The 25,833-nt window shown below is 44.9% G+C and overlaps 2 protein-coding genes across 2 annotated transcripts; both read left to right on the top strand.

The window, feature by feature from the left end:
* The first annotated feature begins 533 nt into the window (after window positions 1-533).
* idh1 (isocitrate dehydrogenase (NADP(+)) 1) lies at window positions 534-8,390 on the top strand. Its single transcript, XM_035175178.2, has 9 exons — window positions 534-685; window positions 1,877-2,006; window positions 4,271-4,562; window positions 5,554-5,656; window positions 6,037-6,214; window positions 6,301-6,452; window positions 6,558-6,698; window positions 6,801-6,963; window positions 7,372-8,390. The coding sequence occupies exons 2-9, from the start codon at window positions 1,885-1,887 to the stop codon at window positions 7,463-7,465; spliced, it is 1,245 nt and encodes a 414-aa protein (XP_035031069.2). The 5' UTR covers window positions 534-685; window positions 1,877-1,884; the 3' UTR covers window positions 7,466-8,390.
* Window positions 8,391-9,467: 1,077 nt separating this feature from the next.
* epsti1 (epithelial stromal interaction 1) lies at window positions 9,468-21,951 on the top strand. Its single transcript, XM_035175242.2, has 10 exons — window positions 9,468-9,717; window positions 11,089-11,147; window positions 11,250-11,333; window positions 11,433-11,506; window positions 11,668-11,751; window positions 13,809-13,882; window positions 14,778-14,862; window positions 17,790-17,851; window positions 18,222-18,418; window positions 20,692-21,951. The coding sequence occupies exons 1-10, from the start codon at window positions 9,563-9,565 to the stop codon at window positions 20,823-20,825; spliced, it is 1,008 nt and encodes a 335-aa protein (XP_035031133.2). The 5' UTR covers window positions 9,468-9,562; the 3' UTR covers window positions 20,826-21,951.
* Window positions 21,952-25,833: the final 3,882 nt, after the last annotated feature.

Here is a 25,833-nt window from a genome sequence, read left to right as displayed (position 1 = left end):
CTCAGGTGACACAGTCAAACATAAAAGTTTGAGCTTTTATTAAGTCATTCCTAAAGGAATTTAACCTCATGTAATAACCTACTTTGATTTGAATCCCCCGCCCCTAGTTATTTATTTAACATTTCATACATTTTTTTATCATGGACCATTTACCCTTATTTGTTTTATTATTTATAAATTCATGTTGTTTATTTTTTACTCTACATTCAAGTCTCTCTATTTTAGTTTTCAATTGTTATGTTTATTTGATTTCATTTGTTGATTTAAACTTTGAAAAAAATCCCAAAGAAACAAAACAGAACATTTTGAAAAAGTATTTCCACTCCAAGGAAATAATATCTTTAAATAAATGTAAAATAAAACTACCACAGATTTAAAATTGTGTGAAGAAGAAAAGGAAAATGTATTTTTTAAAGTTTTAACAAATGATCAGTTTTCACAGACCCCGCCCATCCAAACCCCGCCCCCTCTTCACTTCGTGGTTTTATCTGATTGGCTGCTGACACGTCCCCCTCCTCTCTGATTGGCCGGTGTCGCTGTGGGTGAAGCCTGGAGGCGGAAGTGAGTCGCACCGGGATGAAGGCGTCTCCTCTCCGGGCTCACTTCTCCGGTTGGTACCGATCAGACCATCACCTTCCTCCGCTGCTCGTCTCTGCTCGTGTCGCTGAACTTTAACCGGAACCAGGTGAGACCCACACACGATTCTGTCCCCGATGAAACCGACGCGTCTCCGCTGCTGCGTCGTTCGGACTCTGGAGAAGATCGAGCTAATTCCATCCAGTGATGCTAACGATGCTACAACACAAACAAGCTAATTACAGGAAGTAAAAATAAACACATTTCTCTATTTGCTGGAGTAAATACTATTCAACCTAATGATCTTCATTGAAATCGACGTCTTAAACATGACAGCAGGACACGTCAGGATCAGTTAAGGCCTCAGCTTCCTTCCTGTTTTCATGTTCCTGCTTTAAAATGACACATTAATCATCTTTTAATATCAATAATAACACCAGAAACAGGGAATGGATGGAGCGTGCTGCTCTGCCTTCCGGTCCTGGATTGGCTGAGTGTGTGTGCCCCCTCCCCATCAGGCCACCACCTGCAGGCTGCAGACTTATGTAACATGTTCCACTTGTTCCAGCTCTTCTCTAGTAGAACAGACAGTGCACGTACAGATGGTGCAACACGAGCCTCAGGGTTTCACACTGTAACTCACATTTAAGAGGATTGTGGAGCAACTTCATGCTGAGTCACTGTTCTGCAGAGTTTCAAAGAATTCATTCATTGAGGAAACTGGAGTCATTCACTGGGTCACACTTGCCCCTGTGGTATCAGTCTCTGGGCTTATTTTCATAATCGTTTCGTTTCCGGTGGTTTTCTCTATTAAGTAAGCAATGAGTCGTATTTTTCATGAAATGTTGAAAACAGTGAATTATTTTAGAGCTGATAAAACCAACGGTCTCCTCATGAAACCAGGAGACTCACGAGATCCAGATTTTCATTTGGATCTGCACCGAAAGACGCACACTCACAAACATCTGTCCCCGAAACACGCTTTAACTTTTTCATCAAGTTCTGTTGGAAATCAGTGGAAATGTTCTAAATGAAAACAAAAACCGTGGATCTGCACCAAACTTTAATGGATTGTTCCTCGAGTCTCACTCCTCCACAAACTCAGGGAAATCTGCTGACTAGTTTTTCCCATAATCTTGCTAACAAGCAAACACAGATGTGGCTGAGATAACAACCTAAGCGATTAATTAGTATCTGAATATTTGCTGATTAATATATTTTTAATATTTTTGATTACTTCATCTACTCTCTCTGACATGTTGTCTCCTCTTTCTCTTCTTGTCTCCGTGTCTCCCACCAGCCTCTAAGATGTCTCAGAAGATCAAGTCCGGCTCCGTGGTGGAGATGCAGGGAGATGAGATGACTCGTGTCATCTGGGAGCTCATTAAGGAGAAGCTCATCTTCCCCTACCTGGAGCTCGACCTGCACAGGTGAGGACGTCATCATTACAGTGGTGCTGCAGACAAATGCAAACTTTCAGGATTTTAAATATCTGTTCTCGGCTCTAAAAAAGGCCCTTACGCAGATTATACTTTAGGAGATATACGTTCTGTAATTAAAGTTTTGCTTGAGGGACGTGTGCACTGTGCTAACTATAGTGCTCCCAGCAGAGACGACTGAAAGTGACATATCCTGCAGTGCTGGGATTTCTTGTTTGACTCGTTTCGAAAGCAGGAAAAGCAAAGACGCGAATGAGAACATCTGATAAGCTCCTAAAGAACGGGTTTGTGAGTTTGTTAGAAATCCGGGTGGGGTTTATCTTGAGCCTTGACTCTAACGACTGTTTTCCTCTAAGGTTGTCGCTATCTCATCTGCAGAGCTGTAAGTACGGCAGTCGTGTCATAATGTGCGTTTACAGCACACGGGCGACAGGAGGGTCCAGTTCCTCCTTTAACCTTACGTCTCTTCTTATCTCCTGCGTGGACTTTGTCCGGAGGTGGATTTTATTTTCATAACCATTACATGAAGTTCAATTCACTGACGTTACCATCCCTATATATGAATCGGTCATTTCTGTGAAGTGGTCACAAAGAGTCAGCAGTTTGGTTTCCTTCTGTTTTTAGTTCGATTTGATAGATTTTTACAGTATTTTTCTTGTACTGACGCATAAAAGTTGATGATTTATTGTGCAACAGGTCTCGTAAGTACACATTTAATGACACGTGGTGTTGAAAGAGTATTTCGTCATAAAGGGGGAGGTTGAAAGTCAAACAATGATCCACCTGCTGTTCACACGTCTTCAGGATGTTTTGTAGAATAGAAAACTATTTACTTTTTAAACACGCAGCTCAAAGGGTAAACCGTGTCCACCTCAAAGGCATCGAGCAGGTTTTCTGTTAAGTGCATGTGAAACAAGGTGAATGGATTGGATCAGTTTTCACTCCCTGGTTAACTGACTCTGCAGTAGACACAGATTTCTAACGGCTCCGGCTCTGATGGGCAGCGAGGGAAACGTGACACCCAGGTAAAAGTGTTCATTTGGTGAGAGCGAGGTGAAGAGCGCCTCCATTCTCGTTTGTGACGTCGAACATGACTCGGCCGGGGGGGAAAAACAGAGAAGCATCTTCTCTACTGGCAATGGGACAAGAGTCACGCCCCTTTTTTATTGGGTTGGAAAACCAGGTTTTTGTTGAAGGGCTGGTGGACTGTTGAAAAGTCCATAAAGTTTTTACCAGCCTGTCAGACTCTCTGAGAACCTGCACACGAGAGCCTGTAGGTCACATGAACTTGATCTGCGCCCATTGCCCACTTACAACCAGTTAGTTAACGTGCACTAACACAGCAGGGTGCTCGACAGGCTCCCCCAGTTTTCTAACTTCAATCATCAGTTATTGTGCTTCATGTTGTTGTGGTTTGGTGTCGGCCTCTGGGGCAGGGGGGGAGAGAGAGAGAGAAAGTGGGTAAGAGGTCATTGCCGCTCTTAAACAAAGCCAGCGAGTGCACGTGAAAGCACACGGGCTCGTGCATGAAGGGCGTGATAAGAATGATAAGTATCTACATGAGCTGAGGTAACGAGTGCTTCCTTCCCTCACTACCTCCTTGCAGAGACACGAAGTGGATCAGCCTCCTCCTGGTTGACTGAACGACACTTTTCATTACACAGCTGATTCCCTGTTTCCCTTTGTCTTCATTTGCTGCCCGTGTTTTGCAGATCTCCGAGTTACAGCCAGGCCTAAAAGAATCAGAGTTTCAGGAGCTGGGGCAGGAGGTTAATGGATATTCTTGACGGGAGCACAGTTTCGTGTCTTGTGAGGAATATGATTAGCCAAGAGGTGGAGCGACTAAAGCCCTGACAGCAGTTTGAGTTATTCATCAAGCTGGGAACAAGCTCGCTCTCTCTTTCACCGCACGTTGATGTCGTTCCTGTGCTTTAACGGAGTGATTATGGTTCACATCACAGCCGGAGCTCTAACGTTCACCACCGAGCTTCTAGCAAACTAAAAACCGCTGTTAGTGCTTTGTTAGTTCTTCCTGGAGGGCGGCTGAGCTACAGTGTAGTTGATGGCGTCTTGTGCCTCTGCTGTTAAAACTAGAACTAGATTTATGTTTATTCTCACACTTCATACTTATGCATCCACATTAAACTATGATTTTTACTGACCAAAATATGTTTGCAGAATATAAAGAACAAGTTGTTTGCAGCTGACTCTCCGGTGCCACTAGTTCATCTGTTCTCTCTGTGTTCTCTTCGAAGCTATGACCTCGGCATGGAGAACCGCGACGCCACGGACGACAAGGTGACGGTGGACGCTGCAGAGGCCGTCCAGCGTTACAACGTGGGCATCAAGTGTGCCACCATCACGCCAGATGAGCACCGAGTGGAGGAGTTCAAGCTCAAGCAGATGTGGCGCTCGCCCAACGGCACCATCCGTAACATCCTGGGGGGCACGGTGTTCCGAGAGGCCATCATCTGTAAGAACATCCCCCGCCTGGTGCCCGGCTGGACCAAACCCATCATCATTGGCAGACACGCCCACGGAGACCAGGTGCGTCTTCCTGCTGTGTGAACTGCCAGTAAAGCAGGATGATAGTTGTCTTTTGTGTTGTTTAGTATCGATAAGATGCTGAAATTGAAATATGGATTATGTTTCACTGTATAAAAGCTAAAGACAAAAGTTTACAGCTCAAAAACAAAACATGGTTTAGAGTTTAGAGTCGGTCGCTGAGCATCAGCCTCGAAGAGATCCTGATGTGAAGGGAACTTCCAGGACTGGAACTTAAAAGAGCAACTGTGTACAAATGATCAGAGAGTAACTTCCTGTGTGAAGATACTTAAAACCAACTCTATCTTCCAAACTGGCTGTTATTCCTGAAACACCCTGAGGGGGCGGTAATGTCCAGCCTCCGGCCCTCTGTGACAAACTGGCTGCTCGCGCTGTGAACTCATGTATGAGCAAGTTCCACTTATGTCTCACATTGTGGGTTCGTCAGGAGCGACTCCGTTAATAATTGTATTTGCTCATGAGTCCTTTGGAACAGAGTGTGCAGCCTGTCCGAGCTGCTGTGACATCACACTGTGCCAAAGTCAACAGTTCTCCCCTCAGAGGAGACGGTCGACTGAAGTGTCGTCAGGCAGCTCGCTGCACAGTATTTAGTTTTTAGGATTTTATAGAAATCTGTTGGAGTTGGAGCATATTTTCCTTGTAGCCACATTTTATCCTCTTTTTATTTTACTGTGTTTTATTTATAACAAAATAATACTTCTATTTCTATTTACTGATGTGCTGTCATGTTCCAAGGTGTATATTCCTATCAAGTGAAGTTTCTGGGTTTAATTTCTACTCTTTATTATTAACCTGGAAACCACTTTGAGCTTAAGCTTGAAAAGTCCTATATAAATAAAATGTGTCATTATTATAATGTGCGATGAAGAGTGTTGTATACTGCACCATGTTGACCAGTACACTTCTTGTTCCTCTGAGGTGTTAACAGCCTTGTGGTTTCTAGTATTAATCCTGTCACTGTGCTCCTCCACAGTACAAAGCCACAGACTTCGTGGTGCCCGGGCCTGGGAAGGTGGAGATCAGCTACACGCCCACGAACGGCGAGCCGGTTAAATATGTCGTTCATCAATTTGAGGGTAAGAGACAAACGGTCATTCTTCACACGCACGTGTCAATTCGAGCCCAGTGGGTCTGACAGGATTCATCTTCGTTCTGCAAATATACAAACATCAGCCTTAAATGAGAAACATCTTAAAGCCAAGATGCCGACGATCATGATGTAGACATTAAGTCAATATACTTTCAATAAAGCTTTTACAAGAACATTTTCTCTTACACATTGTGAACGGGAGAATATAAGATGTTCTGGTTTTATCACTATAAACCAAACACTGAGCTGAAATAAAGTTTAAACATATCAGACTGCACATCATGAAATCAACACACTAAGTTTTCCTTTGATTATTTGTGCGTCTGTGTTTGTGATGAACTAATTTGTGTGTGCATGTCTGTCCAGGCACCGGCGGTGTCGCTCTGGCGATGTACAACACCGATAAATCCATCACGGACTTTGCCCACAGCTCGTTCCAGATGGCTCTGACCAAGGGCTGGGTTCTCTACCTCAGCACCAAGAACACCATCCTGAAGAAGTACGACGGTCGCTTCAAAGACATCTTCCAGGAGATCTACGAGAAGTAAGGACAGACGCCCTCAATCGCACATGCGAGACGCACACACTCTACCATAGATCAGATCTCAACACGCCTCTTGTGTGTCACAGGGAATATCGTGCTCAGTTCGAGGCCAAGGGCATCTGGTACGAGCACCGTCTGATCGACGACATGGTGGCTCAGGCCATGAAGTCTGACGGAGGCTTCATTTGGGCGTGCAAGAACTACGATGGAGACGTGCAGTCTGACTCGGTGGCACAAGGTGGGATACGTGAAGAGCTGGAGAAGAACTCTCGAGTTTGTTTGTTTGTTTGTCGGTTTAAAACTTTCTTTTCTCTAATGTGGATTCTCTCTGTGGATGTTTCAGGCTACGGCTCCCTGGGTATGATGACCAGTGTGCTGATCTGTCCTGATGGACGCACGGTGGAGTCTGAGGCCGCCCACGGCACCGTGACCCGCCACTACAGACAGCACCAGCAGGGAAAAGAGACCTCCACCAATCCCATCGGTAGGAGAGCGGTGCACAAACCTGGGCTTTCAGCAGCAAGCCAAACAAATCCCCCAAACACATAACCTGGATTAATATTCCATACGCTTGTGTCTGCCACAGCTTCCATCTTCGCGTGGTCCCGGGGTCTCCTCCACCGGGCGAAGCTGGACAACAACACAGAGCTGCGAGTGTTCTCCGAGGCCCTGGAGGCCGTTTGCATCGAGACCATCGAGGCTGGTTCCATGACCAAGGATTTGGCGATCTGCATCAAAGGCCTCGCAAAGTGAGTCTCCTCGTAAACTTAGGTTTCTCCGTTAAGTCCCTTCTTCATTAAATCTATTTCAAATCAGGGTTATTTGATTTCTCACAACCCGTCCTTATAATAATAATAATGACACATGAATTATTTTGCTTTCATTCTACATCACTGAAGCTTTATAACCGATGGAGCAAGTCTCCATTGTGTCTTTTTGTTTGCACCTTCTGTCTCATGAGATCACGACTGAGAGGTGACGTGAGATGTTGAGTCACAACGTTTGAGATTAGAGAGATAAAAGATAAAACCCCCGGTAGCCTGATCCCAACTTGAGGACAGGAAATGTAAACCCTGCAGTAAAACTCAGTATCTTTTCAAAGTAAAATGAAATAATATTAGATTATTAACTCATTTTTCCTCTCTTCCTGTTTGCAGTGTGAAACGCGCTGACTACATGAACACTTTCGAGTTCCTGGACAAACTGGCAGAAAACCTGAAGATGAAGATGACCAGCCAACCCAAACTGTGATCTCACACCTCCTGCGACTCCGCAGCTCAAACGCAGACACAAACACATCAAATCAAACACATACTCATGCACACAGACGATTACGCAGCCGCTGCAGTCAACACCGGAGCAGGGAGGAGCGAGCGCAGGACGCCAGGACATCGAGTCATTCCTTAACTTAGGGTCTAATTAACCTGGGGGGCCTCGTCCTGAAGCAAGACGAGTTCCTGTTAATGCAACACTAGTAGACAAAAAGCCGCAGTGAGGCGGTGACACCACAACTCAAACATTAATCCAGTCCACGAATGAAGCTGGACGCATGACCTTGTTTACACTAATTGCACTAGGTCCCCTGCAGCGAGCGTCGTGTGCGAGACGGGACGGAGTCTGAGGGCGAGCCCCCAGACCCTCGCTGCCTTATTCCTGTCAAAGTCACAGGTTTGATTCCCGTCTCCACATCTCTACGTCTTGTAACGTTCGATCTAGACCTCAGGCGTAGAGACCGAGCACACCATGAATTTTTACTGTTGTACATCATCAAACAGATACGATATGGACTGACGCTGTCGTTTGTATTAATCACACAGAGGTTCTGACTCTTCAGACCACGTGACGTGCTTTTAGATTTTAGACTTGCATTAACTCTACCAGTCACAGTTGGTATATGAAGTGTATTTATTTTGTACTTCTGTTGTGTGTGCGTGTCTGTTAATCTCCACTTTGTCATCACATCCTGACGCAACACGTCGGTTTGTAATCATCACTTTACTCCTTGGTTCCCTGTGTGAAACCATGACTCATAATAAATGAGTTTTTGAGGAAATGTGTGCGTCGTTCTTCTGATGAAATGAGTGAATTTTACAATAAAGTGCGTGTCTCTCTCTTCCCTGTAGATGTTAAACATTAGGAATAAACGTGCCATTAAAATTTAAAACTAAATAACCTACTGAAACTCCTGTATTTTTATTTTTAAAAGGTTTTTTAGTTAATAAACTATTGCCAGACAATGTCTTGCATAATTTTTCTAAATTATAATGTCTTTTTATAAAGTTTTATCTCACGCACACATCACAACACTGAGGACGGAGGCAATAACACAAAGACGATTTGAATCTGTACAATAATAACATCACATTAAGCCTGTGCTACTTTTCAATGTGTTTTAGAACTAAAACTAAATCGGCAACTAATCACAGATGCTCATCAATTAATCTGCCGATAATCTTATATATACATTTTCTATTTTTCAAAATCAGTAAAAACTACTTCTTTTAATTTCCTAGAGCTGAAAGTAAAACCATTATATTTTACCGATAGAACAAAACCTAAACAGTCATGTAAAAAGCTGTGAGTTCGGGTATTTGAAAAAAGACCAGGATCTATCCCATGTGATGGGATATTGACTATTATAATAACATTAATAATAAAATAAAATTTCTAGTATAAAACAAGTTAATACTAAATAATAATGAGACAATTTATAAAACACTAATATATGTATTTAAATATTTATATTTATATATTAATTGATTATCAAAATAGTTGTCTGATCACTGCAGCTCTACAAACACACAATGTGATGAAATTACTATAAAACTCAATGATGAGCACAAGATCATTTGAACCATATAAATATAAATATAAAAAGCCAAAGTAGAGTTTTTACATGACAGAATTTCACAGTTCACCTGCGACACTGAGCCTGAAACCCTGAGAGTTCAGAGCGAGATGCTGCACAACAACAACAACAACAACAACAACAACAACAACAACCACAACCACAACCACAACAACAACAACAACCACAACCACAACAACAACAACAACGGGCTCTTTTGAGTTTGCATGTGTGGAAAAAGATTAAATTTCACATTCAACATGAGTTTCTTGGTTAATATTTCATGTAAAGTTACAGGACATTAAGGTTTATAGCTAAATGTGTGACTGTGCCTTTAATTTCCATTGTGACAAAACTGCTCCCACGGTTTTACTCCAGCAGGAGGCGCTGTTGCATTGATCTGTTATTGGCTGCAGTGGGAAAATATTTACATATGAGAGCGAGGACATGTGTCATGAGTCAAAGATTAAACCAGCCGCTGGACTGTCAGTGTCTCCAAGATGGATCCTCCTCATCCTCCTCATCCTCCTCAGCCGAACTCCAGAAACAACCGTCTGACCGAGAGAGACGCGGAAACATCTGGAATCAGCCAAACACCTGGAAATCCACAGAGAATCGCACCTGACCCTCCGGCCGCAGACAGACAGCCTCAGTAGTGAGTGGCCACTTTTTATTGAATCAACATTATCAGGAAGTCTGGTACAGAAACAGGTTCTGATGGTTTGTATTCATACTTTTGATTCTATAACTGATCTGAAGTTGTAATTTAACCTTTTCACACAGATTCCTGTGGTTTTCCTCTTCTTCACTTTCACTTTCAATTCCTGCGTTTCGAAAGAGAAATGCTGCCTTCACTGGTTCCAGTAAATTCCAGACGTTTGTCTCCTTTGTGTCTTCAGAGGTTTAACCCAAATTAAATCCCTTCAAAAAAAAAAAAAACACTTAGAAACAACAGTGATAAACAGGTTGATAGATTTCTATCCACGAACTCCTCCTCTCTCACCCTCCGGCTGCGGTTTGAATTGAACTGAATAATACGAGTCAGATGTCACCTGAAGGCAGCATCATATTATCTATGGCACATTGAATACACTAGTTAGGCCCCAGCCCCCCTAGCCAGAAAAGAAGCTAGTTAGCTAACAGCTAGTTAGTATTGTACATATTTCTCTTTCTCACTAGTAATGGATTGTAAAATAAGACTTAGGTGTTCTGTAGTGAGTTCATCCTGTTTGAGTCCTTTTGATCATAAAGTAAGAAAGGAAAAAGGAAAATAATGATTTGTGTTAATCAAAAACAAGATATTTAATGAATACTTAGAATATTAAATAATAAAATACATTTATTTCAAACATAGAGAATAACTCCGCCCAGGCTTTTTATAGAAGAACACTTCAAAGGATCCCTTGTTGTCACTTTACATGTAATGTAACGTAAAAGTATTTTAATGTGAAGTTCATTCCTACAGATTTACACCTGGTGGCTGTTTTAACTCACAGCATCATTTAAACTGATCATATGTTATTTTCATGTTAATCATGAAACTCTTGATGTTTCCCTGTGAGCTCGTGTTGTATCGTAAAATGAAAAATACTTGAGTAAAGTAAAAATACTTAATGCTGATACTTAGAATTAAAAAAAATTAAACGTACACAAAACCTTTTCTCTGGTTTTCCTCATCGGGCTCTTGATCTTGAGTCAAAGCTTGAATTCACACAGAACTAGAGTGAAGTGCACACCAGTGGTGGATCTACTACATTTATAACCAGGGGCCACACAGGGGCCACACAGGGGGCCACATGTAAAACAGAGGGGCCAGTTCCTGATTCAGTAAAGTGCACATTTAGGTCTTGTTTCTTGTTCAAACACATTGTGTTCTTAAAAAAAAAACACAGAACAATGAAATGCCGAACAAAGTGTTGTATTTCTTGTTGGTATTTTTAGGAAGTGACTAGTTTATTAGAACAAAAGACGACTGTCCGAGCAGCTAAACGCCCATTTAATGACTAATAACCTCTTTGTGTCTCAGCTCAAGCGGATTCACCATGATCCCACCGAATTTAACTCGGCGGAGCGAGATGGAAATGGGTAGGGCTGACGATCCCCCTCCTGTATTATCATTATTATCATTTTGATCCTTGAACATTTTGGATTTGACGTCACACCTCATGAAGCTTGTTGTTGTTTCAGTGGCTCAAAAAGGAGAAGAGACGTTTCAGAGGATGAAGGAGGCACAAAGAGTTCCTTACGTGTACGTGGCTCCGGAGACGCTCGGTAAAACATCACGTTCACACCGAGCAACACGAGCATCCAACCATAAGCACAACATTATATTTACTCTGATGTGGTTTGACCTGCCGTTTATTTCTAAAGGTGGAAACGCAACATTGGATGAAGTCAGACAGAGGCAACAGACAGACTTACGTTGCTCCAAAATGAAGACGAGGGTACGAGCTTCATCAGCTTTCTATACATTTAAATATAAATATCGAGCATAGATATTTTCCATGAATCCAGAATATTACAAACATACACTGAAACAAACCAGGACTGAGAACTGAGGGGAAATGTTTCAGGTCGTTACTTTAACATAAGTTGTTGTTTCCAGATGAAACAGGCAGATATGGAAAGGAGGAGGAGACAAGAAGAGGAGGAGGAGCTACAGAAGATGAAAGATGAGCAGAGGAGGAAGGTGAGGAAAAAAAACGACAAGAACAGCTACTTCATTTTTATAATTTCTTCTAATTTGAAACGAAAGTTGAGTCGGACTCAAAGATGAACTGATTAGAATTTGGAGGTCAAAGGTCAAGGTCATCACCTGTTTATCAGGGTCACCCAAAGGGAACTCCAGGACGACCAGATTAGAATTTAAAAGTTAATCAATCAATCAAATTTGATTTGATTGTAGCCCATATTCACAAATCTGAATTTACAAGGTGTGACATTTCTCTGGAGGTCCGAGGTCAAAGGTCACCGTGACCTCATATGAGTGAAAGAAATGCGGTGTTTCCAGATGATCGTTATTATCTATGAAAATAAAGAATTCAACCCTTTTATAAAAATCACCCACTAAACATATTTCCATAACAGAGAGCACACTTCAGAGAATCACTTTGAAATGAAGTGATAATTTGCTTGGTTTGGCCTCAGCCCCTCGGACGTGTTTCTGTTTCTGTCAGCTCAGGATTTCCTGTATTTCCCAAAGTGCTTCCTGACAAACCCCAGAGTCCCTCGTCAGGAATGCACCGCTCGGGCCCGAGGGCTGAGGCTGTCGGGGGGAAACGGCAATCGCAGTTACAATAGTAAGAGTGGGAGTTGCACCGCTCACTGAGGCTGCAGTGCATTCTGGGAAATCGTTACAGGTTTGCACAAAGACAATGAGGTCAGAAAAGGCATCGAGCAAAAATAATGGGCAAAGAAATACAAATTAAAAGTCTCAATATGATGCATTTGACTCAAAATAGGGACTAAAATCAATATCTACTGATAATTTCAACAATTAAATGTTTAAACTTAGATAAATGTTTATAATCTGCTGATGTTGTAGCAGAATATATTTTACAAAGAGGTGCTTCATCTTATTTACAGACACGAAGGGGCTTGAGTATTAAAACAGCTTCTTCACTTCTTCATCTTAAAGAACAGGTGCACGATGCAAGTGGCCACTGCAACAAAATATCACAAAACTCCATCAAATGAAGAAGTAAGAATAGTTTTGCAGCATTAAAGACTTATGGGAAGAAAATGCCGTGATTCCCTCCAACAGAATCACGTTTGGCCGCTAGATGTCAGTAGAGACAAGCGTCTGTCTCCCCACAGCAACGACCTGCTTCATGTTCTCCTGAGTTTCCAAACTCAGCTCCTCACTTTGCTCTCAGACATGTTCCCCCCCCCACGCTCGTCCTCTAATAGCGGTAAATGGGCTGCTACTGTTAATGTGGAGGGTGATTGATGCCGAGGACCAAAGCGGTTCTCCGCAGACCCTTTTTCCTGTTGCACCACGACCTCCGTGAAGCCATAGGAATGTCCTGTAATCCAGCAAGTAGGCAGATGCATGTGAGGCAGACAGTGGGCCGTGTCTATAGACGTGATCTAACTACACGTCTATAGACTAACTACAGAGAGACGTTAAATCACCAGACTGAGGATCAGTGAGTGTTTAAACCATAAAGACTGAACGATAAACTTCTTCATCGGGAAAATTAGATTCAGATATCAAGATGTTTCCAGCAAATATCTGAAGTTTAGGATTTAGTGACTAACATGTTTCATCATAACACTACAAATAGAAAAGAGGATGATTAGAACAGGTCCGTATTTTACACATAATGTTTTTATTGACTATTATAATTAATTAATAGATTATTATATAATCATGGATGTGGGAATTGTTCACACTCTCATAAACTTCAGCTCATGTTATCATAAGTCGTGTTCTTTCATATCAGACGAGCACAAGTAGCATTGCAAGTGCATTTTCATCTTCCTCTAACCAGAAGGTCGGCGGTTCGATTCCAGTCTTCCCCATCTGTGTGCTGAAGTGTCCTTGGGCAAGATACTGAACCTGGAATTGTCCCTCATTCCTCGTATGAATGTGTGTGTGAAGTAGTGGACTTTTAAACGTGACTATTCCCAGCGATCACTGAGATGAATGTTGCGTGTTGCGTGTTGGGAGAAGCAGCACACGTGTGATGGCTGCATGTGACGTGTCCCGTGTTCTGTGCTGTGACCGCTGTGATGCGTCTGCAGGCCGAGCGCCAGGAGGAGAAGGAGCGACAGGAGGAGCAGAGGAGGAGGGAGCTGCTCCAGCAGGATTACCTCAGGTCAGACCTGGATCAGGTTCACCTCATCACTGTCACTGTGCGGTATTGTGTTGTTTTTGTGTTGTTCTTTGTTGCTCTGCAATGGATCTTAGTCACAGACGCAGCATCAGGTGACACCACCTCTGGTGCTTTACGTCTGCTCCGCTGCTGACCTGTGATTATCAGTTTATCAAGCCGGGTTGTCTGTTGGCAGAAAAAGGAAAACGAAGAAATGAAGACCAGTAACATGAAGTTCACCTTTAGTTTAACAGTCAAACTGGTTTGTTAATGGTGAATAGTTTTATATAGTATAGTATTTATACAGCACTTCTCTTGATTCATACGTTCATACACTGCTGCACTTTCTCCATCACACATCCTCCATACACCGTCGGCCCAATGCCAGGGACGGGAACGTTTGTTTTAAACTTTATTTAGCGTCTTTGCTTCTTACACAGACTTTGTTAGAAAGTCAGAGTGGAGACTCTCACTTCTCTCTTTAGTCCCGACTCCTAAAAACCGTAGAAAACGTTACACAACTTACTTTCACGTGTAAAATCAGTGGAAAAACGCCTAAAGTTCTGTCTACACAAGTTATCGAAGCCAAATTCTCCAACAGTGTTTTATTATGCGCGGCTGACTCTGGGGGATATTGTTTGTCAAGTAGCATCCCTGGCTTCCCGTCAGGATAAACACGAGAAGGAGACAGCCGAAGAATTTGTGAACCTGAGGAAAACAATGAAGACATTTAGAGACGGGACAAAGGAGATGGAGTGGGACATGCTGGTGAACCGGGAGAGCGGTGTCAGCGAGGGACAAACAAACTTGGTCGACCTTGTGGGCCGCGGAGTGTCTGTGGAGTAAATGAATACCCCCGTCATTATGTCTGAAATGGGCCTGTGTGTGTTTCCTGCAGGAAGAAGGACAGTTTTCTGCAGAGGTTTGAGAGGGGACCCCCGGATCCACTGGCATCCAGCGGTGCCACACACACGTCATCCAGAGTGAGCCGGCAACCGCATGATATCTGTCTGTCTGTGTGTGTGTGTGTGTGTGTGTGCACATGTATGTGCTTTCACATGTTTTGCTTGTACACGCTGCGCCCTGTGCGTTGCATGTAGACACGCTATGTGCACATGTAGACACGTTATGTGCACACACACTTTTCCCAGGGTTCGGTGCTGAGCCTCATATCTGTGGCTGTGTGGTCGGAGCTCTGTGGTTCTTCACACCGATACATCTGCGTCTCGGAGCTGTTTTCTGAGTAAATACCCTCGGGTGTGGAGTTTTCATCATCCAGGGCCGCGCTGGTATTAACTAGTGTCCCCGGGTGGAGTGAGGAGCCCGATTCCCCCGCTATCGTCCCCTGGTCAGAGCCGAGGGCGGGGGGGGGGGCTCACAGTCCAGCAAAAGGAAGTACAAACACACAGAGGAGTGGACCTCTGCGTTTTCCTCTCCCCTGCCTCTTAATGCGTCTGTCTCTCACTCTCCTTTGTTTTCTCTGCCTCCTTCTTCTCTTTTCTCAGCCGCTCTTCCTCTCCGTCTGTTTGTCTTTCCTGGGAGGGATCGAGTGGAAGGCTCGCAGAGTTCAAGGGACTTCCCAGAGTTCACTCTGAGACACAACACGACGAGGACGGAGCCCAGTGGAACAACCTTTACCAGTAAAAGTACCTGGAGGACGCCCAAGCTCCTCGCCAGCCCGTCACATGACTCCACTGTCGAACTGGGCACCCACTGACCCTCATTGTAAATAACCTTCCTCCTAATCAACTGGATAATGGGACTTCAACGGGAAGAGGTCTCGTCTATCTTTAGCTGAGAAAACATTTATTAGAGAGCGTTGACAGCTTCTGTCGGAGACTCGGTGCTAATCGTGTCTGTGCCGCTGCGCCCGGCCTGTCAGTGGTGCTGCAGCAGAGAGCGTGCACGTCTTCATCACGTCCTGCTGGTGTTACTGTACGTGGTGACTGACAGCGCTGGTAAAAGTGCACACGCAGCTCCCTCGGCCGACAGAGGAAATGCTTTCCTTTCGGGGGCTTTTCTCATTGTTGTGCGTTTCTTCTCTCGCCCTCGCTCTCTCTTTCTCACATGGACCTGATGCAAATCTTTCAGCAGGCGAGTGTGGGGGGGACAGGGAGACAGAGAGACAGAGAGAAGCGAGGTCAACTGTGGTGCAGGAAGAAAGAGAAAGCAGTTACAGTAATAAAGAAGTCTCTGTTTTATGGCGGGACACACACAGACACACACACACACACAGACAGACACACTAAATGAATGGGTTACAGACAGCAACACACACTCTCCTCTCCCTCGCTGCCGCCTCCTCGTTTCACGTCGTCTCGCCTCGTCTCATCTCGTCGGCTCCCAAGTGTCGTCGCTTGTCTCCCCTTGTTTTCGTCTGGTGTTTTCTTTTCCTTTCCTTCCCTCTCGTTTCCTTTCCTTTAATTCCTTTTCCTGTTCTGTCTTGTTTCATCTCGCCTCATTTATCTCCTCTCCTTCATCTCTCCTCTCCCTCCTCCTCTCTCCTCTATCTCCTCTCCTCCTCCTCCTCTCCTCTGTCTCCTCTCCTCTCCCTCCTCCTCCTCTCCTCTCCTTCTCCTTCTCCTTCTCCTCCTTCTCCTCCTCCTCCTCCTCTCCTCTCAGATACACATCCCAGATCAGGAGATGAAAGCTTGCGGCCGCAGAGCAGCAGAAGTCAAACTTCTTGATGTGGTTGTGAGCAGGACCCTGGGATCTGTTGTTCTTTCAGCAGTGGCTCCATGAGAGAGATTGATCTCTCCTTCATATCCTCTATTTGTGGGCGTGTGTGGTGTGTTTATATGTGTGTGAGTGGGAGACTTAGAGCGAAGCTTTGATGGGACCAGTACAGATGCTGTGTGTGTTCCTTCTTCCTCTTGTGCCATCTTAAATAACCACTTCCCCGACCGTTCAGCTCTCTCAGGGCAGAAAACAGACTGAGGATGGAGGCTAGTGGAGGTGAAGGTGCAGGAAAGAGCATTTATTCTGAAAAGGAGGAAAAAAGAACATTTTCAAATATTAAAATGCTTCTTTTCACCTCATCAAACTTTTATACAGGAAGACAGAAAATGATATTTTCCACTTCCCGGCTCAGATCCTCCGCTCTGCGGGTTGTTTGTCCTTCGTGCTCCTGATGCATGGTTTTTAAATTCCACGCTCCAGCGGCGGCCGCGAAGCTTCACGGTGGAATTTAACACGAGCAGAAAGTTCAGAGGTTGTTTACGTTCGGTGTTACTCATCAAAACAGCTCGTGTGAATCCTGACAAACAACTTGATGCATCAAGTCTTTTTTGAATCAGGGTGATTATTCATATCCTTGAAGTCTTCTTCTCCGCTGGCTCACTGCAGACCAGTGGAATGGTTTGTTTACGTGCACGACACAAACTCATGCATGAACAATGTTGAACACTAACACAACAGGTTAACAGGTGTTCTGCTTAGTTTGGGCTGGAAATGACCACGTTGTGCCGGGCGCGGCCTTGTCGCTGGCATCTCACATCTTCACAGGAAGCTCAACACACAGTGAGATATATAAAGTTATTGTTTCATGACTGAGGAGTCAAAGTTTCTAACAAACTAATCTTAGCAAGTAAAGCAGGTTTTCACACAATTTGAGGTAATACACTGTACGTCACATCACATGTAAAACACAAAGCGATTATGTGAACAGCAGAACTAATGCACGGCTCTGTGATGGATAAAAAAGTTAATTTTTAATATACACATCAAAGAGCATAGAAACTCCAGGCTCCATTAAACTGAGAGCTGCTCTCACAGCTTCTCTATCAGCACTGAAGTGGCTCAGTTGTGTATTTACACTGCTCCTGATAATGACCTGTAAGGTTTATACTGATAAGATTCTATACGTCCTTTCTTTTCTAACGTGGTTTGATTCCTGTTCTGTTTTTGTCAGAGTGAGGCTGCGGAGAGTCAGTGGCAGAAAAGTGTGAGAGACGTGCACCTGGAACACAAGAGGTAGGAACTTTCATATTTAATATTAAATCAGGTTCTGTTTCCAACTTAGCATCAAACGTTTGTACAAACGTCGACCACGTCGGTGCAGAAGTGAAACTGAGACTCTGTTTAATGGAAATGTTGAAATGTCCGAGCTGTAAACTCAAGCCAATGAGATTAATCGTTTGTTTTGTTCATCCTGTTGGAATAAAACTAAAATAAGTGAGCCGAACGTGTCTGTGAGCACTTAACTGACCCGATATAGAAGTTTAAACGTTCTCAAACATCCTGCTCACGCACATTTGGAGCCTGTCAGCACGTTGGCTTTTAAAGTACGACGTTAGCTCCTTTTATGTGAACCTTGTTTCTTTGATTCATTTTATTTTGACAGGGTGAACTCGGCCTTTCTGGACGATCTCCAGGGTCGAGGCGTCGGGAGCGAGGGAGGGAGGGAAGGTGTTCCGGAGGCCGAGTGGTACAGTTCGGCCTCTAACGATTTCAAACACGAGCCGTCTACATCGACCGGACAACAACCCCCCCCCGCTCACCTGAAACCAGAGCCAGAGCAGAGCTGGACACAGGAAGCTGGTGAGCCCAGAACACGCCTTTTTTTTTTTTTGGTGCGGCTAAGCGCTGGTTAACCGAACTTAAATCAGACATGACAAGAGCTGCCCACCTCGTCCTTTCTCAGAAGACTGTGATTGTCTTGTTTAGTCTGCGTTAAATCAAAAGCTTTACGTGCTGCAAAAATGCAGGCAGGGAGTTATGCGTGGTACGAAGTGACACTGTAGCTGCTGGCGTTTAAATCCTGCCGGTACTTGCAGTTTGTGGGAAATCTCAGCGTGAGTAAGGAAGTCATTTCCTTTGCACCGAGCACATATCAAACAGTGAAGTGTGAGTTTGGAATCTGACTTTACGAACCCTGCGTGTCAGTCATAGAGGAAAGTTCAGCAGCAGCGATGAACCCAGGAAACAACTGACAGACTCTGCGTCTGCAGCCAAGTCTGACAAACCGTCGCGCCCTTATGTAATTGGCCTGCGCTGACACCGAGTGGGATACCTGACACATCGCTGCCAAACACCTACAAATACCTGCCATTCACCAGGCGAGGAAAGAAAACAGAAACGCAGAGCGTCACGTCCATTACCTCCTGAATGTAAACTTCTCCTGCGGCTGCATGTGTGTGCACGTTCAGAAACTCATCCCTCGTCTTAGACATTGTTCTGTTTGACAGACGAGGAGGGTTCGATTAATACCTGGAGGGCTGCAACCAGCCAACAATCACTTTCACCGTAGAAAACAACGATCAGTATCTGACAATTACCTGGTGGATTGTTTGTGTCGCTGTTGCGATTAAAATAAAAACCGTTTAGTTAATCCTTGAACTCACGTGCTCCAGCAGTTCCTCGATTACAGTCGGCCTCCATCCTCGCTTTACCTGGCTGTTAGGGGGCGTGTCCTACCGGCTGCTAGGTGTGCAGCATGCACATGGGTCATGTGACATCACGATGACGCAGCAGTAGCGATTGGACGACTAACGAGGTGTTTCAGGAGCTTCAGTGTTTCTGTGTTGGAGAGATACTTCCCTTTCCAGACTCAGGAAACCTATCTAACAGCAGAGGACAGAACCACTGAGAAAACACCACGTCTCCTTTAATGGTGGAAGAAAAGTAAACACTAGTAGTCGGAGAGGAAAAAGTCACATTCCAACAAGTTTTTTTTTATTCCCTGCGTGAAGTTCAGTTTATGAGCCGTCCTTTGTCCTGCTTCTCCAAAGCCTTTCATTATCGAATAACTGCCCTCGAACACCAGATTTCACCAGAGCGAGGTTAAACCTAAAACACCCCCGAGCCCTTCAGACCTCCAGTCCTGGCTCGGCCGCTGTGGGCACCGCTCGTCGGGATCCCACAACATTCTGACTCCGCGCTGGGCTGCAACCGTCGGCCCCAGTCTGTGGATCAGGTCTTTCCTGTTCTGTCATTACCTGTCCGAGCCAATCTCCTGTCCGCTCGGCTGACGGCCGGCTCGGACTCTCTGTGCACAGAGGTGAACCCGGGTGAACCACGAGGGAGGACTACCGGGAGTCTGATCCCCGGGCGGTGAATCACTGCAGACTTCCACTTTTCTCCTTCTCTTCTTTAGAGCGTTTCGAGGATTTCCCCCTCAGCCTCTGGTGACGGCACAATTTGTGTTATTTGCACAAATTGTACAAAGTGCACAGAAAAGTGCACCGTGCTATGACAATAAACCGTCTTGCAGCAGGGCGACGATGATCGGACCTGCACACCATGAAAGTACAAAACATTCCCCGTGTCCAGTAGCTGCAGATATCTTCAGGCTGGGACTCGTGAAGTTTCAAACTATAAGAACTTCCTGTTTCCTTTCGAGGCGACACTACGGACACGCCCATCAACGAAAACCTTTAATCGTTTAACAACCTTTCATTGTGGACGTCTCTAGATCCTAAACACCAAGTCGATCTGACGACTGCTGTCAGATCAGTCTGTGGCTGTGAATCAGCAAAGAAATGATCACTAACTTGAAACTGGCTGACTTCCTGTTGGGTGTAAAACATAAAGAACTTGCTCGAGGCCATGAACACACGCTTTGACAAAACCACAATCTTTAATAACTCATCTCGTAGATCTTGTCTGTACTCGGATTCTTTTTGTGCCTTGGAGGGAAACGTGTGGGGGGGGGGAATGTTTATTTAGCCAAACGTACATTTTCACGATGAGAACTGAGCTGAGTTTTGCGAGATTTCGATCAATTCGGTTAATTTAGAAGAAAATGTAATATTTATTGCAAAGTCGGTGCCGGAGCTCTAAAACACGGGCTCTATTTCCTGTTTGTTTTCCAGACCGGGATCCAGACTACGACTGGGACCTGATGAAGCTGGCGAGCCTCTTTCCAGGCCACAGCAAAGACGTCCTGAAGGACATCCTCGACCAGTGCAACGGCGACTTCGAGCAGGCCTGCACGCTGCTCGTCTAAACGTTGTCTTGAGTTTCATGCTTCTCCAATGGGACGACTCTATTCATATTGTGTTCGGTGGCTCGGGAGTTGCAGCAAATAAAATGTGTAATCAGCGTTACGTGACGTGAGAGGAAATGTAGAAATGGGTGATGGATGAAATCAGCTGCATGACATGTACCTACAGTGGAGCGTCTTGTAATGTGTTTTTGATTATGCTATTAATCACGGAGTGGTTGTATCTGTCTGCTCCAGTGACTCATGTTGGGACGCTGCCCTGACATGGAGCCGATGAGCGTTTTCACCAGTTTAGTTGAAGGTCATCGCCGTGACTCATCAGCTTCAGATCATATTTTGGGCTCTTAATTGGATCAGTGTGTGCGGATGGAAAAATGCTCGACCCAAACACATGATGCCTTTTGTTTGTTTTATAATCAGTCACATGTGATGCATCTATAGCAGGACGTCTAAGGACAAGCACAGATTCAAATTCAAATAAGATTTTACCTTGAAAGATTAGTGTCAGTTCCAAGGCTGCACACGACGACCTTTTCAAACTAAAGCGATCTCCGAGGTTGTGTCTCAGTTTCTGCTCGTCCAGACTAAAACGCAGCCAACGAGTTTTCAAGCTGAAACGGGTCCAGCGGCGTCTCCTAACTTTTATCTCGTGTGGACGCCGGACGTGTCCGTAGCAGAGTTCACGTGTTTCCAAACGGAAACGTCTTGGTGAGGATGTAGATCAAGTCGTTAAAGCCTCGGAGGACGTCCATAAAACACCCTTCTGTGAAATCCTGCTGTTTCAGTCAGTCTGGTGCGCTGATAAAACCCGGGTGGGGTTTCCAGGTGGGACACAGAGCTGCTGTCGGAGCGAAAAATGTCAGCTTCGTAACTCGGCTGAGTGGAGCAGCAGAGATGTTATCACCTGACCGAGGCAACAGAGAACAAAGGGTGGTGCTCTCGACACGGGGGACCGACAAAATCCCCTTTTCTACTGTAGCATGAAGTCATACAGGGAAGGATTCAGGGCTGATGTCATCCAGCAAGCGTCTGAACTCTGTTCTGCACACGCGAGGACTTTAGATAATAAAACCTACAAACGTCTCCTACATGTTAAATGTTATTTTCTTTGAATAAACTTTGGATTGTGTGCAGAACCTTTGTGTCCCTTTTTAAAAATCAGCACCAAATTACAGAGTTCTTTCCAGGACACTCCAGAGGAAATTATAAAGAAGAACACAGAGCTGTAAATTTAAGCATTAAGATCTTCATCAACAGCCTATAGGGAAGAATGTGCAATATTAAGTTAGAGGAAAGATTTATAAACCCACTTTTCCCTCAGAGAGACAGAGGAGCTACGAGTTAGACCTGGAAATACCAACAATAATCTGTTCTTCCCCTCAAGCTGGCTTCATTAATGAGATGCAGTTACTGGTAAAGATATTTTTGAAGTTTGCAGAGAGCTAAGCTAACAGTTTCCCCCTGCTTCCAGTGTTTATGCTAAGCTAACCACCTCCTGGCTCCTTCCTTGGATAAAACTTTCTACAATTGCAATAATGTGTTTGTAAAGGAGTTAATCCCACATAACATCAGATTACATTGTGGCCACAGTCAAACTCATAAAAACCTCTAAAAGTTCTGACTAATGTGATAATGTGATGTTGTCATATCATGCCGCGGTTTGTGGAAGAATAGTTTTGGGAGTAATAGATTTAATTGTGTTGCATAAACTAAATCAAAATGAAGATTAGTTGAGTAAATGTTGAGATTAGGACTTAATCTGCAGTGTTTGTGTAAGAATGTGTGTTTTTCACCTTTTGTGTGCGTCACCACGCAGTGAACAGGAAAACCCCCGACCTGGTTGTGTTTTCATGTGTGTGGGCAGCGGTGCACTGAGAGGTGGGGACGTGCCGCCGTCGCCTAATCAATACTCGACGAGACGCTGGCGTGGGAACGTATCACATGACGTCTCCCCGGGCTGTGAGGATCTCTTACAGGGCGGCTCGGTCTCTTCTGATGGAAACAGCTCTGAGACCAGTCCGTCTGTGGCCGGTTCCAGGAAGCAGGTTTTACTCAGTTATCTGGACCAAAGCATGAAATCCCCTCGAATGTTTTACATGGGCTGAACTTGTTTGACTTCACCACATAACTCGGTCAACCTGCTTCTGGGAAAAAGCCCCGAACTCGCCTGAGAGCTGCAGGCTTGTGCAGGTTGAAGGTTGAAGATGAGAACTGGCTCCCCGACACAATGCACACGTCTGTAAAGTGCTATTTCAGATTCAAAAGTTAATGTAGTTTATTGGTTATTTTATTTCATTATATTTCCTACATGTCGGTGTAAGCAGAACTTTACAAAGACCGTGAAGAGTTACATCATTATCCTGCAGAGAAACTCTGGTATATTTCACCCCCACCTCTCCATGGGCTGCTCATCTCATCCAACCTTTCAGATTGAACTGCCTGCCACACCACAAGCAGGATGCAGCTTCCTGCACCAGGCGGCAAAGACAAAGTACGTGAGCAGCACATGGTGGTGGAGACCAAACTCAGAGCATCATTTAATGGTTTTATCCTTCAGCTGTAAACTAAGCAGAATACGTGTCTTTTGAAGTAACTCTCTCGTGTCCAATCAGCGTCTCCTTCAATCAGTCAAACCTTGACTTTAACCAGAAGTCGGTTGAGTCGAGTCATACCTCAACCACAGTCATCACAGACCAAAACAAATCCCCGAACCTGTATGAGTCATTTTGGAATCCTTTGACAAATGACCTAGTTTGGTCAGTAGGTGCGTGTTAACAGTTGTTTCTGCACACGGACCGAAGAGCAGGAGGAACCAGGAGGTTCGGTCCAGCAGGAGGAACCAGGAGGTTCGGTCCAGCAGGAGGAACCAGGAGGTTCGGTCCAGCAGGAGGAACGAGGAGGTTCGGTCCAGCAGGGGGAACCAGGAGGTTCGGTCCAGCAGGAGGAACCAGGAGGTTCGGTCCAGCAGGAGGAACCAGGAGGTTCGGTCCAGCAGGGGGAACCAGGAGGTTCGGTCCAGCAGGAGGAACCAGGAGGTTCGGTCAGCAGGAGGAACAGAGGGGTAAGGAGAAACCAGGAGGTTCGGTCCAGCAGGAGGAACCAGGAGGTTCAGTCCAGCAGGAGGAGGAGAGGAGGAAGGGGGCAGGTGCAGGAGGAGAACAACTCTTTCCCAGAGCTTCAAAGTAGAGAGGTTAACACCCAAACTGCACAAAACAAACACACACAAGTACCACATTGACACACACTCAGGGGCAAACACACAGAACAGCCACATCCCTCCCGGGGGGGGGGACGGATACTGATCTTTTTCCTGTCTGCTCACCGGCATTATTCTTGAACAGAGATGAGTCACAGCGAACAGGAAGAGCAGCGTTTTCACTCTCATGCGGATGCTCTCCATGCAGGCCTTCCGTTTCCGCCTCCTGGCCACTAGGTGTGTGTGTGTGTGTGTGTGTGTGTGTGTGTGTGTGTGTGTGTGTGTGTGTGTGTGTGGGGAAGATGGACTCCAGTGAGATCAAATGAAAGTGGGATTTGTTTGAATAAACTCAAAGGCTTGAGCTTGTATTCATTACCTACCTTCGGTCCAGCCAGGCCTCACAGCTGCAAAAACCATTACAGCTCAGCGTCTCTGGGCCTCCGGGCGAAGACAAACACTTTAGAGTCCGGGAGGAATTTGTTTGAGCCCCGGACAGATCATGAAACTGGGCTCCAGGCCACAGGCAGGTGAAAGTCTGCAGCCGCTCCTCTGCAGGGCGTCCAGAGCAGAACTGGAAACCCTGTGGAGTCGAGCCAGGTTGTTCTGCATCTCTTTGTGATTCTGCATCAATTTGTGTTTGATTTGTGTCCGTTTGTAGTCGGTTCATGTGCCTTTGTGAGCATTTTGAGTCTCTGTGTGTGTTTTATTGTCATCTTTTTGCATGAATAGGTTGATTTTGGTCTGTTTGGTCATTTTCTGTGTTTCTTTGTGGTTCTGCATCAATCTGAGATTTTGATTTCTCTCTTCTCCTGGTCGGTTTGGTTGCTTTACATCTTGAACGGGTCATTTTGTGTCCGTGTTGGTTCTGTGTGTTTTTGTCTTTTAAATAAATGTGAAGTTGGCTTGTGGTCACTTTGTGTCTTTAGGGTCGTTTTGTGTCTCTCTAAGTGTCTCTCTAAATGTTATCTCTCCTTATGGTCATTTTGTGCGACTTTGTAGTTGCTTTGTGGCAATTTCTTCTCATTTTGTGGTCTTTTCTGAGTTTGAAATAAGAAATAATAACAAGTCGGCTCAAACAGAAGCTGTGGTCAAGCTCTTCCCTGACCGCTCTGCCCCTGAGCCTGGTGGTTCGGGTTGTTAATCCATGGTTTGATTCCTCAGAGTCTCACTGCAGCAACATCATCAACTTCAGACTTTTATTTGTATTTTTTTAACTTTTCTTTGAGAAATTGTCAATGTTTAAATCACGGGACCACCCAACGTTTTCTTTTCCCGAGGATGAGCTGTCCCTCTAGAGGACAACCATTACCTCAGCATATGACACACACACACACACACACACACACACACACACACACACACACACACACACACACACACACACACACACACACACACACACACACACACACACACACGTTGAGTTGGGGGATTCCCAGTGGGTGGTTCATAGTCAGAATGAGGTCACTTCATTCTGTAGTGATACACACACACACCCCAAAACTTCTGGGTGAAAATTACAGTGAAGTTTCTCGGCTTCAGATACACCCGCCCGTCACGCAGCCACGAAGCTCTGGAGATTATTAAATACTGGTTTGAAAAGCGAAAAAGCTAAATCTTGATTAGTCGGAAATCACCTCCATTTGTTTTTATAGCTGCGGAGTTATTTGAATTCTGCATTCAGCTGTGACGCGAGCTCGTGCACGAACAGTAATATGAAGTAATAAGAACACTTCCAGTCGCACGTCAGTCTTGTTCTTCTGCCAGACAGACGCCGAGCACGAGGCCCGGCGTTCTGCAGCGGAGCCACGGTAA

This window comes from Hippoglossus stenolepis, chromosome 13 (genome assembly GCF_022539355.2).
Source record: "Hippoglossus stenolepis isolate QCI-W04-F060 chromosome 13, HSTE1.2, whole genome shotgun sequence".
In the NCBI taxonomy this organism is placed as follows: domain Eukaryota; kingdom Metazoa; phylum Chordata; class Actinopteri; order Pleuronectiformes; family Pleuronectidae; genus Hippoglossus; species Hippoglossus stenolepis.
This window is presented reverse-complemented; position numbering and strand designations above follow the sequence as displayed.

What these genes read in the sequence shown, in the direction of transcription:
- idh1 (XM_035175178.2), top strand. Translation starts at nt 1,885, where the DNA reads ATGTCTCAGAAGATCAAGTCCGGCTCCGTGGTGGAGATGCAGGGAGAT. An exon ending in GACACGCCCACGGAGACCAG is followed by an intron (nt 4,563 to 5,553) that starts GTGCGTCTTCCT and finishes GCTCCTCCACAG; the next exon opens with TACAAAGCCACAGACTTCGT. An exon ending in GTCTGACTCGGTGGCACAAG is followed by an intron (nt 6,453 to 6,557) that starts GTGGGATACGTG and finishes TGGATGTTTCAG; the next exon opens with GCTACGGCTCCCTGGGTATG.
- epsti1 (XM_035175242.2), top strand. Translation starts at nt 9,563, where the DNA reads ATGGATCCTCCTCATCCTCCTCATCCTCCTCAGCCGAACTCCAGAAAC. An exon ending in CCACACACACGTCATCCAGA is followed by an intron (nt 14,863 to 17,789) that starts GTGAGCCGGCAA and finishes TGTTTTTGTCAG; the next exon opens with AGTGAGGCTGCGGAGAGTCA. An exon ending in GTGCACCTGGAACACAAGAG is followed by an intron (nt 17,852 to 18,221) that starts GTAGGAACTTTC and finishes TTATTTTGACAG; the next exon opens with GGTGAACTCGGCCTTTCTGG.